Genomic DNA, 13,086 nt, shown 5'->3' with positions numbered 1-13,086 from the left:
GCTCTGTCGCCCAGGCTGGAGTGCAGTGGCACAATCTCGACTCACTGCAACCTCTGCCTCCTGGGTTCAAGCGATTCTCCTGCCTCAGCCTCCCCAGTAGCTGGGATTACAAGCTTGTGCCACCATGCCCAGCTAATTTTTGCATTTTTAGTAGAGATGAGGTTTCGCCATGTTGGCCAGGGTGATCTCACGCTCCTGGCCTCAAATGATCCATCTGCCTTTGACTCCCAAAGTGCTAGGGTTACAGGTGTGAGCCACAGCACCTGGCCCCTTAAGTCTTTAAATCACTTTGATTCTCGTATATGGCAAGAAATAGGAGTCTAGTTACTCCACTGTAGATGGATTTGTTTCTGGGTTCTCTATTCTGTTCTCTATTTGTTTCTGGGTTCTCTATTCTGTTCCATTGGTCTATGTGTCTGTTTTTATGTTAATATCATGCTATTTTGGTTACTGTACCTCTGCAGTACAATTTGAAATCAGATAATGTTATTCCTCTAGTTTTGTTCCTTTTGCTAAGGATAACTTTGGCTATTCTGGGCCTTTTGTGTTTCCATATAAATTTTAGAATTATTTGTTTTATTTCTGTGAAGAACATTATTGGTATTACTGCAATTACTTTTGCACCAGCCTAATATTTTTTACAGGGATTGCATTGAATCTGTAGCTTGTTTTGGGTAGCATGGACATTTTAACAATACTGATTCTTCCAATCCGTGAACATGAAATATCTTTCCATATTTTTTGTGTCCTCTTTAATTTCTTTCATCAATGTTGCATAGTTTTTACCGTAGAGATCTTTCACTTTTTTGGTTAATTAGTAGGTATTTTATTTGTAGCTATCGTACATGGGATTACTGTCTTGATTTCTTTTTCAGATTGTTCACTGATGACATATAGAAATATTACTGATTTTTGTATGTTGATTTTGTATACTGTAACTTTACTGAATTTGTTTATTAGTTCTAGCAGTTTTTGGTGGAGTTTTTAGTTTTTCCCATATATAAAATTGTGACATTTGGGGCTGGATGATAATATAAGAAAAATAAAAATAAATTTAAAAACAAAATCATATCATCTACAACAAAGAATAATTTGACTTATTCTTTTCCAATAAGTCAAGTTGGATGCCCTTCTTTCTCTTGTCTCATTCCTCTAGGCAGGAATTCCCCTGATAATAAATTCTGATTTTACTATTTATCTCTACTTACAACATGAGTCATTAATATTATGTGAGATTTTCTTACCTGCCATGCACTGGTCTAAACAATTTATGTGTATTATTTAATTCTCAAAAAGAAAAAAACTCTGTGAGGTTGGTACCGTAATGTCAAACAGCAGGTACTGATTCACTAGAGATTTCAAATAGAACAGCTGAGAAGCAAAATGTATCAGAACAAAATTTCACTACCCAGAAAATTTGCTTTTGTTTTTTCCTAATGCTAATTTATGCAATTGTACTTGTTTGTGCGAGGAGGTTCTTGTTTGAGAAATTATTTTTATTTGGAAATATGTTTTTATAGTTTCTTCAATGCTGAGGAAGAGGTCATTTCTGTAGGTAGGCGGAAAATTTCCTAGGAGATTTGCCCCAGCAGGTTATCTGTGTGCAGGTAGTTTTTGGAGGAGAACTCTCAGGCATGCTACCTATGATGGGGTGAAGAAGGAGAAATTTGGTAGAGGGAAAAAATCTGAAGCTGGGATGGCCCTTGAGAGATGTCTTGACTTGAGTCAAGTGGGCCCAGCCTTGGGACCCCTAACTCGTTTGGAGGCTGCCCAGGGCCTGAGAAATAGGTCAAGGCTGCTGACTTCAATCAGTGGCAGTGTCTGGGAGGCATGCAGGGTGAAACCTTCTGTACATAGCACTCCGAGCTAGAGGAGTCTGTGCCCCCAGGTCCCAAGGAGGTCATTGATCTGCTTATATGACCCAGTGACTCTATGTAAGTCAAAGAAATAATGGCCTTAGAAGGCTGCATGTCCTTGCTGACTCAGAAATGCATTTGATGGAGAAAAAGGCATCTGTCAGAATTCAAGGGAGAGAAGAATGATGTAGAAAAAAGAGCTGAAAAATTTTCTAGGCAGTCCCAACCAAAAAGATTGTTTTATGGCTTAAATCCAAAAGAATCGAAGAATAGGTAAGGAGATAATAATCAAAACCTCTTAGAAATTAGAAAGTCGATGCATGCTAACAGATTTGCTGAAACTTAGGAAAAGTAATATGAAGCAACAGAGAGGAAATAGAGTCAGTCCGATTTACATCCAGACTCAGGGATTGACAACACGAGATGCAATGGAAGAAAGGGCAAAATAAGGAAGACTGGGTGGAAATCAGTTTTAAGAGGCAGTCAGGTCCCCAAATCCCATTCCCTACTCCCATCCCAGAGACTGGGGGCATATTTCTTTCTGGAAGAAACTTTTTCTTTTTGAGGTGACATAGAAAAGGTTGTTGGTATGAGCAACAGTAGGAGGAGTTCAGGGCAGGGGACCACTCTGACCACCAGGATCCAATGCACATCCCTACCCTGAAGCTGAGACTCCCCCAGCCTCATTCTGCTGCTCCCTCCTGCTCCCTGGCCTTCTGCTTCCTGGATGGATATTGGATAGACTTTTCTGGGGAGTCTGATCAACCTAAAGACAGAATTTTAAAAGTTTCTCCATGCTGGCGGGGCAGGGTGGCACCCGCCTGTAATCCCAGCACTTTGGGAGGCCAAGGCGGTGGATCACCAGGTCAAGAGATCTAGACTATCCTGGCCAACATGGTGAAACCCTATCTCTACTAAAAACACAAAAAAATTAGCCGGGCATATTGGCGGGAGCCTGTCGCCCCACCTACTCCGGATGCGGAGGCAGGAGAATCACTTGAACCCGGGAGGCGGAAGTTGCAGTGAGCCGAGATGGCGCCACTGCGCTCTAGCGTGGCAGCAGAGAGAGACTCCTTCTCAAAAAAAAAAGTTTCTCCATCCTAACAGTTCAGGCATGTCATCTCACAGTGCAGCTCACCGGCCACAGTCCCTCCTCCTTAGGTGCCCAGACGTCCTGTCCTTTTCATTTTGTGCAGACAGCTAGGAATGCATGGTGTTTCCATGAGGAGAACAAGAGACAAACAAACACAAAAGGTGGCAACACAGAGAAAATGGAGGGAATTTGTTCAGAGACGGAATGAAACACAACAAATAAGGGTACCCCAAATATCTCAGATATCTTAGTGTGAAAAAAACATCAACGTGGTCACCACAAAATAAGAACAGTTGCTTCAAAAAGCAACATTAAGATAACACGAAGGAACTCTTGGAACTTAATCCTAGGGGAAAAAGCAAACTTCAGTGAAATTATGTCCCGTGAAAACTCACCAAATTCTCCTGAAACTAGAGTTAAGGGATGAAATAATATGAAATATTAATAGCAGAGGTAAGAAAATTAAAGGACAAGTTCTGAAGGTCCAACAGCCAAACATAGGACCAGTGATTGAATAAATCTAAAGAATGATCATTTCTAAATTAGAATTCCATACCCAGCCAAAGATTCAATGAAATGTGAGGTAGAATAAACACATTTTAAGGCATATGGCATCTTGGAAATTCGCCTCATGAGCTTTTCCTACTGAAGGCACTAGAGGTTGTAAACCCCCAGAAGGAGAAAGAAGGGGATGAGACACAGGATACAGGGAACAGGGGATCTAGCACTGCAGTGCACAGAGCGGTAGAAACTCATCAGGCATGAGGGCAACCAGTCCAGATGGTGGGAGGCTCCAAGAGATATTTCTTCAGAAAAGAACTGATAGAACACCTGATGCAAATGAAAGAACTGGCAATGTATTTGGGTTGAATTAGTTAGAAGAGGAAACATAACAAGACAAGTATTATCTGTAGGAAAAAAATGAAGCAGTACAGGGATAGAAAATTGGACTTTACTACATGGTTGAACTAAGAATTACATTTATGTCATCCTAATACTGTAAAGGCAACAGCAGGTATCAAAGTTACTATTTATGGAGGAATGGGTGAGGGTTTGGTGGGAAGCATATTTGCTGGAGGAAGGAGGAGAATAAATGTTTTATCTCCACATTTCCTGAGGGGAATCTACAGATAATGCTAAAAAATGAAAAATCAAGAACAGCATAAAACATGTTATTCTCAGAAAAGGAGCTAAATACAAAGCAGCTGCAAGATATGGAAATATTTGCCTTTGAGAAAGAAGAATTTGAGATGTGGGAGGTGGAGGATTTTTTGTTATTTTGTAAAATACTCTGTGGAATTATTTTATCTTAATATAGATATGTTATTCATAAGTTTGAGTAAAAACTTGTTAAAAAGATGGACAGGAGAGAAAAAAGAATATTAATTGTGCCAGACAAAAAGAAGGGTTCATTTATTGGCCTGAATGAACTGCTTCTATTTTTTTTCTGTGATGACTTTAGTTGTAAATCAGCAAACCAGTTTCTGAGCAACTTTGGAAGAGCTTCTTATTTATATAATGTTGTTAAATATATTCTGATTATTAGCATTCTAAAATGTTGATCTAGAGGACTTCTAGATTTCTATTTTTATAATCTTATTGTAAACTCCTTTTGTTATAGAATGTAGCAATGGAAACGTGTATTTCAATAAATGATTAGTCTACCACTGAGATATCTTATATGAAAAAAGAAAATATCATACAATTAAAATGTCAGAGCTGAAGACCTCATTAATTCAGTTTTTTTTTTTTTTATATTCTACCTAGGCGAAGGTGAAGTTTACCTTTGAATGCCTAAGAAGAAATGAATATTGTAAGCATCATTATAAGGATATCTTGTTCATTTCTTTAAAAGAAACCGAAGATTGAATGTATATTATTTGAGATTCTTTTTAATTAAATAAATAGGTATACTGAGTTTATTCATGTCATAAATGCTCATTAAGTATTTTGTTCAGGCATTCTGCTACATGAGAATGCAAAACTAAGAATGTATAGTTTATGCTTTTAAATTGACAGATAAGAAAATTGAAATTAAAATGAGCAATTGTGATTAAAAGAAAAATAACAATAATTGCTATAATTAAGGGTTAAGCAAAATGCTAATAGCCCAGGGGTATGAGTACAAGCTTCATACAGGGAGTTTCACTTGAACCACATTTGGAGGATAAATGAGAATTATGTAGAGGAATTGATGGAGGACATTTTAGAAAGAAACAGTGGCTTGGCTAGTGATACATGCTTGGGTTCTCTGGGACCAGCCAATGCTTCAGGAATGTGGGAACATTGAGCAGTGAGCCTGGAGAGAGAGGAGAGACCTTTAGATTTTATTATTTAGGTTGAAGCAATGAGATACCATTGATAACTATTGTTATTCACAGTGGACCAAATTTTCATGTTATTTCTATGTGCTAGCCACTGAACCAAGCATATTACATGAAAAATCTCATGTAATCCTTACAACAACTCTACTATTATCCCCATTTTTAAGTTTTTCAAGCATGACATTAGTATGACAAAATTTGTCTAGAAAGTTCATTCTAACACCCACGAATAAATGGTTCAGTCAAGTAGAAAAAAAAATACACAATGATTTATACAGCTTGCATAAAAATATTCTATATAATACAGCAAGGTAAAGGATTGGAAAGATTGTAGATACACAGTGGTTTTATTCTTTTCACTACTTCCAAAGTTTTAAAATGTGCATCTGTCAATTTTAAAATCACAACGTGTGTTATCAGAGGAAGAAGAGAAAAAGGGAAGGAAGAGTTTCAGCAAGGAGGAAAAAAGTGAAGAGAGAACAAGAGAAGCAGAGACAGACAATTCCTGACAGGCACAATTGGAGGACAGATCACATGCGAAGATGAACAGCAGAGAGACTCCTTCGTGATGGTCCAAACAAAAGATAATGAAGCCTCAATTCAGGCAGACTTCTGTAGAAAGCGAATGGAGAAGATGGAGAAAAATAAGAGAAATGTTTAGAAAATAAATCAAAATGACCCGGTCACCCACTGGACACATAGATGGTTTTGCCCATTCTCCCAGACAGGGAGAGAGAAGACTCGATGAGGCTTCTGAGGGGAAACAATGATAACATGGTTCCTAAAGCTATGATGTTATGATCTGTTGCTTATTTCACTCAGCATAACTAGCTAATGTCAGTTTACACATTGCATAAATTGGTCACATTCCTGTTAAAGAAGAAAGGATGGTTGCATGTACTTGATCTCCAAGTGGATCCAGAACCTCAAGTTCTGACTTTTGACTTAATGAAATATTCTATTCTGTATTCCCAACAACCCAGAACTTTCATGGTATGACTGGCAAGAATATAAAAGAACAACTTGAGAAATCTAACAACACTGGTTTGAGACCATGGGTGACTCTTTGTCCAATTGTATTGACTTGATTTTCCTTTAAAAAATGTCTCATTGCCTGTAAGGTTTTGGGGGTTAGAATGTTAAAGCAACAGCTTCACTCTACTATGTCGCAAATGTATTTCCTTCCTGCTGACACTCTGCTTCCTTCTTCCTACAGGGCTTTATGAAACCTTTCTAACCAATGATGAACCAGAATGCTGTGACGTCAGGAGAGAAGAAAAATCAAATAACCCATCCAAAGGGACCGTAGAGAAAAGTGACTCCTGTCACAGGACATCGCTCACAGTGTCATCAGCAACAAGACTGTGCAACAGCAGACTCAAGCTGTGTGTTCTTGTGCTGATTCTGTTACACACAGTGCTCACAGCCTCGGCAGCACAGAATACAGCCGGACTGAGCTTTGGAGGCATCAACACGCTGGAAGAAAACTCAACTAATGAGGAGTAATGGAAGGACAAGTGTCACCACAGCAGCAGCTGGCCCGCCATGAAAAATGGCAACTGCTGTCTCATGTAACAGAAACTGGGTGCTTTTACCCTCGAATTACTTATTGCAAGGCCTTTAGGGTAAAATTTAAACAGATGGGCCTGAATCCAAACAAGGACACAACCACAGCTTTTTATTGACTAAAAGGCTGGAAAGTGACTTTAAATTTCTCACACCATTTTATACACTGTGTTTTAATGTTTGGAGGTTTTATTTGCTTTCGTTTTGGTTTGGGTTTATTTGTTTGTTTATTTTTTGCACTTGTTAATACAGGATTTATTTTGGGGGATGGTTTCTCAGAGGTAAACTAAGTCTTTTCACTGTCTCTCTCTCTCTATATTTCTAGTCATTGTGTGTGTTCATCAGATAGTTCTGTCTTTATGTCCTGTCAGTTTCTATTAGAGGAATGATTGCTATGACCTCATGGTATAGCAAAAAACAACAACAAAAAAAGAACAAAAAATAAAAAAGACAAAAAAAAGAAAACAACAAAAAATAAAAATAAAAAAAATCCCTAAGTCTCCCTTCTACCCACAGAACCAATACCCTTCCCGGCCTTTCCTTTCCCTCGCCCTCTTCTCGTCCCCTAAGCAAACAACATCCGCTTGCTTCTGTCTGTGTAATCACAGTGAATGGGTGTGCACGCTTGGTGGGCCTCTGAGCCCCTGTTGCACAAACCCAAAACAGAGCGGAGCCAAGGGGGCCTGGCAGGAGTTCCTTTTTAGCTGAACAAACAAGTGCTCTCCATAATAGGTGGAATCAGACAGTTAACACATTTTTATGTTGAAAACAAAATAAAAGGAAAAAAAATTTAAAAAACACTATCATGAACTGTATTGCTCCAGTTCCCATCCCCAAGTGGCCCAGCCCTTTCTTGCTGGTCCAGTTGGACAGGAGCAGCTATCTAGAATCAGGATGCAGGGAGTGAGGAAGTTTTTCCTTTGACAATGGAGGTGGGCTTTCATTGTGATTTCAGTTCTGTTGCAGTAATATAGGAGCACATTTTGGCCATTGTAATTACAGGGAACAAAAGGATTGCAGACACATATCTGGACTTCTTTTCCTCCCTTATTGTTGTGGAAGAGACACTAGAAATGCTCAAACACCTGCAATATACAGAATATATACAATTTTATTCCAGTATTTCCCTAACATATGGTTTAAAATTATTCCAGGTATACAGTGTATGCAATTCTGCATTATCACAGAGGAACAACTTCTTTTTAAAAAAATAAATAGGTCAGCCATTTTTATTAATGTGCAAAAACTTTATCACTCTAACACGCTCTAGGTAGTTGAGGAAAAGAGGTCTGATCACTCTGTTTGTATTTTTTTTTTCTTTGTGGGAACATTTCACCTGCTGAGTGTATATGAATTTGCTTTCTATAAAAGGCTTCTATGAGTTTACAGTAGAATCAGTGGAAGGAAGAGTTAATAAGGGCTGTTTTTAAAAAAAAACAAACAAACAAAACAAATAATTAAAAAAAAAACATTTTACATTCCTTCCTATTCTTTAACTACACTTGGGAAGTGCACTTCAGATAAGTTTGCAGTGTGACTGAGAGATGAAGGAAATCCATAGAAAAGGTCCTCTTAGCGAACAAAATTTAGTTATTAACTTTATAGCTATGAAATTTCCCCGGGCATTTGTTTTTGTTCAAACAGACTTTAACCTCTGCATCATACTTAACCCTGCAACATGCGTACAGTATGCATATTTTGTTTTGAAAAAAATGTTTTGTTCCAGTCTGTTAAGAATATTCAAAAATAATAAAGGTATTGCTTAATAAAATTGCTAGAATTGTTTAGCAGTACATGCAGAATATTTTACTAGATTCTTTGTTTTAATAGTGTTTTGTTGAGACTGAAAATCCTAAAATGGTCTGCGCAAATACAAAAAAAAAAAAAAAACCACCAAAAATGCAAAATTCTCCCGTTTTTGTTCCTTTTAAATTTTTTTTTTTCTGCAAATGCAAAAACATTCACATGTGGACAGACACATACACATAGGCTTCATATTTTAATTTATGGAAACATCTTGCTTTCCTGGGGACACAAGCTGAGGAAGTGAATGGCTCGGGGGAGACACATTAATTGCATGGAATCGTTGACTATGAAACACTTGTAGAAATGAGCACTTTGGTATCCCTAACCAGTGGCGGAATGCAGATTCCAGTGGTGCTGGGGGGACGAGAAGCAGAGGGATTGAGGCTGCAAGAGATTCCTGAGGAAGAGCTCACAGGGTGATTTTATTCAGATGACCTCTAAGTGAATGGCCAGGAAAGAGTCTGTTCTGATCGTTATCTACCTCTGCTGTGGTAAGGCCACTCCACATGCCATCTCACCATGTCTTCAGCGTTCCTCATGCTGCTTCTCCCTGTGCCACAGGCGTTTCCAATCTTGCAGGAAGATGACAAACCAAATGCAAATTCCACTCACTTTTATTGGCATGACAATAAAGTATTCTTTCTAAACACTTAGCAAAATGATGAAAAACAGTATTCCTTAAAAGATAGGTTTTCATTTTCTCAATATATTTTGAACTGACTAAAGTTCTTTACAAATGCAAGAGGATCAGAAGGTTCCACTTACTCGTGTTTTAGCGTTTGTTTGGAGATAATGCCAACCAAAAGCTGGAAAACTAAAACCACCATTACTTTACATAAGAGGTACGCCCCCCAAAACAGTTTTGAAAGTTGGGAGAAACACTGCAGTCTTCATTGTGAATATAAAGTGATAATTTAGGTGAGGAAGGAACAGTAAGGAGAGAAGGGGAACAAGTCCTTTCTCCCCATCAAGTCACCCAGCGTTGGAACAGTCTCTAATGCTGGCGGAATCTTTTCCTTGTCATGTTCATCTGTTCTTATTACAGGAGAATGATTTCAGTGCCTAGTATCTATTATTGTAAGTGTGTAACCACTTTCTCACAATATTTCCACTGGACATGTTGAAGCAGAGCCACTTCTTCTGGGGTCAGCCAGAGGGTCCAAATAGGCAACAACTCCTTTCCCAAGCTCAGAAACAATCACTGATGATGCAGATTTCACTACATCCATTCATTCTTTGTAGTAGTTTTCCTGGCACACACTTGAGCATGCTTAAGGTTGTGCACATGTTCATTTGGAATGAGTAAGTTCAGCCCCTGCTCCTTTGTAACCATCTTGTTTAGTTTTTCCTATAGAGGATGTCTACCATATACTGGATAGTGAACTACAATATTAAAATAATTATTTCTGCAAGCAAGTTGAAAACCAAGAAAACAATATTTGTTTCATAAATGTGTGGCATAGATTTCTCTGTGTTTATTATTCTTTTTATCTGCAATCGAGAAATTTCAGTTTCTGGAATATGTTGGTACTGCTAAGCTAAATGGCAAATAACATAGAGTTCAATGTCATTCTTTATTGCATTTACATTTGGTGATACGTTATACTGAACTTTTCTCGCATTAAAAAGATAGTACGTTTCCCCTCTCTCACAAGACAGTAAGTGAAATTTGTTCTTTTGAATGGCATCATTACAAAAAGTAATTTGGTTTCTTACCAATAAATTGGTACCTTAAGTACTAGAACCTGTAGTCATTAAAACAAAAGAAAATAGGCAGATAGCAGAAACAAAAGAATGACAGGAAAGAAGGTAGGAAAGAAAGGAGTGAGGGAGGGAGGGAAGAAGGGAGGGATAGAGGCAGGGAATGAGGGGGAAAGGACGTTTTATATGAATGAATAAGTAAATAATTTTTCCGGGGGAAAAAAAGTAAATGAAATAAGCAATTGGATGCCAGACCCATGTGCCAAATACCTGAACTGGCATATGGCATTTGATATCTGAACAACGTCAAAAACGTTAATCAGTCTGAAGCATGATTTACATTCTTTCTCGCTAACAATGAAATTTACAATGTTCTTGCTACTCAAAGCATTAAATCAACAGAGAACCGAAAGCTGCATTTTGTTTTATTTAGAACGGCAGTCAGGTATTTAATTTCTTTTCTGTTTGTTTTTTCATTTTTTTTAGATGGGAACTTGCTCTGTTGCTCAGGCTAGAGTACAGTGGCAAGATCTCTGCTCACTGTAACCTCAGCTTCCTGGGTTCAAGCAATTCTCCTGCCTCAAGCCTCCCGAGTAGCTAGGACTACAGGCTTGTGTCACCACGCCTGGCTAATTTGTGTATTTTTAGTAGAGACGGGGTGTCACCATGTTGGCCAGACTGGTCTTGAACTCCTGACCTGGGGTGATCTGCCAATTAGGCCTTTCAAAGTGCTGAGATTACAGGCATGAGCCACCGCACCCAGCCAGGTATTTAATTTCGTAAGTATACAATGCATATATGAGGAGATAGGGTTATATACCATGGTGTATAAGTATACACACACACACACACACACACACACACACATACACACACACACACACATTGCTTGCAAATAAAACTTCAACTAAAACAATATGTAGTCCGTAACAACACATGTATACCATAATGATGAATGATCCTACTTGTTTCTCAAAGTTAGAGCAGCATGGTCGTTTAAAAACCATACCTACTTTGACATGGGAAACAGACTCTCAAAATGTCTCCATTAATGAAGAAATCACAATTTTGAAACAGCCAGAATCTCCATCTTCCAAGCTTTAGCAATGTTTATAAAAAACCTAATATAGCAGGTAGGTATTGGGTGACGATGAATAAAAAGACTTTCAGTGGGGAGAAGGAAAAAAACTAAATATAGTTTTCAAGCAATGTCTTCATGACATTTATAAAAACTATGAAACTCTGCTACAAATTCTAGAAATTCTCCAAATAATTAGAAAATGTACAGATAATCTTCTTAGCCTTGGAATAAAAGTTAAGGCATGAAACAAAGTATGAACTATGGTTTTTATTCTTGAGATACTGTACTTCAGGGCTATGTTTACTGCAGACGAGACATTCAGATTAAACTCAGAAGAAAATCACTTGGTTATTTTTCCCAGACCACACAGGTAGGTAATGCAAATAATGGAACTCAAGCATCTTCTGATTACAAATTACTCAAGCTGGCTCGGAGACACAGTGGGATCCACAGGTCTCAGACACACTTGAAGAGTTGAATGGATTTTCTCCATACTCCAAGATATTTGTAAAATCACTCAATCTTAAATGAAAAAATCAAAACCATCAGGAAGATCCAGCGAATGTCTCAGAGTTTGTTTGTCATGTTATATTTTGTTCCATGACTTTGCTGTGTTGTTCAATCTTTTGGAGGTAAAGGAGAAGAGGGTCTATGGGACTATTTCAATAAAATATAGATTTTGAATTTTTATTTTTAATGTGGAGAAAAGGCACAGGTTCTTAGGGCAAAGCCATGGTTTGGGTATGAGCTTTGGCTCTAGGTGACACAGGGAGGTCAATGATGTATTTGTACATGACACTTCATGTGAGAAGCGTACTTCATAGCAACATTGGAGGCTTAAAAGAGATAAATAATGGGGGGCCAGAGCAAGACAGCCGAATAGGAACAGCTCCAGTTTCCAGCTCCCAGCGTGAGCAACACAGAAGACAGGTGATTTCTGCATTTTCAACTGAGGTACTGGGGTCATCTCACTAGGGAGTGCCAGACAATCGGTGCTGGTCAGCTGCTGGAGCCCGACCAGCAAGAGCTGAAGCAGGGCGAGGCATCGCCTCACCTGGGAAGCGCAAGGGGGAAGGGAATCCCTTTTCCTAGCCAGAGGAACTGAGACAAACAACAACTGGAAAATCGGGTAACTCCCACCCCAATACTGTGCTTTACCAAGGGTCTTAGCAAACCGCCACACCAGGAGATTACATCCCACACCTGGCTGGGAGGGTTCCACGCCCACGGAGCTGCCCTCATTGCCAGCACAGCAGTCTGAGATCTCCTGCAAGGCAGCAGCCAGGCTAGGGGAGGGGCGCCCGCCATCTCTGAGGCTTAAGTAGGTAAACAAAGCCACTGGGAAGCTCAAACTAGGTGGAGCCCACAGCAGCTCAAGGAGGCCTGCCTGTCTTGTAGACTCCACCTCTGGGGACATGGCACAGCTCAACAACAACAACAACAACAAAAAAGCAGCAGAAACCTCTGCAGACGCAAATGACTCTGTCTGACAGCTTTGAAGAGAGCAGTGGATCTCCCAACATGGAGGTTGAGATCTGAGAATGGATAGATTGCCTGCTTAAGTGGGTCTCTGACCCCTGAGTAGCCTAACTGGGAGACATCCCCCACTAGGGGCAGACCGACACCCCACACCTCACATGGTGGAGTACACCCCTGAGA

At 39.2% G+C, this 13,086-nt stretch overlaps 1 protein-coding gene across 1 annotated transcript in view; it reads left to right on the top strand.

Moving 5' to 3' along the window:
• The window catches only part of FAM155A (family with sequence similarity 155, member A), a 697,316-nt gene extending 688,684 nt beyond the window's left edge, over nucleotides 1-8,632 (top strand). Inside the window, exon 3 of the mRNA XM_011933869.1 lies at nucleotides 6,490-8,632. Within this exon, the coding sequence (XP_011789259.1) occupies nucleotides 6,490-6,779 (290 nt within the window). The 3' untranslated portion in view covers nucleotides 6,780-8,632. The remainder of the gene's footprint in view (nucleotides 1-6,489) is intronic.
• The last annotated feature ends 4,454 nt before the right edge of the window (nucleotides 8,633-13,086 follow it).

Source organism: Colobus angolensis, unplaced genomic scaffold (genome assembly GCF_000951035.1).
Source record: "Colobus angolensis palliatus isolate OR3802 unplaced genomic scaffold, Cang.pa_1.0 Scaffold13, whole genome shotgun sequence".
NCBI classification, from domain to species: Eukaryota; Metazoa; Chordata; class Mammalia; order Primates; family Cercopithecidae; genus Colobus; species Colobus angolensis.
This window is presented reverse-complemented; position numbering and strand designations above follow the sequence as displayed.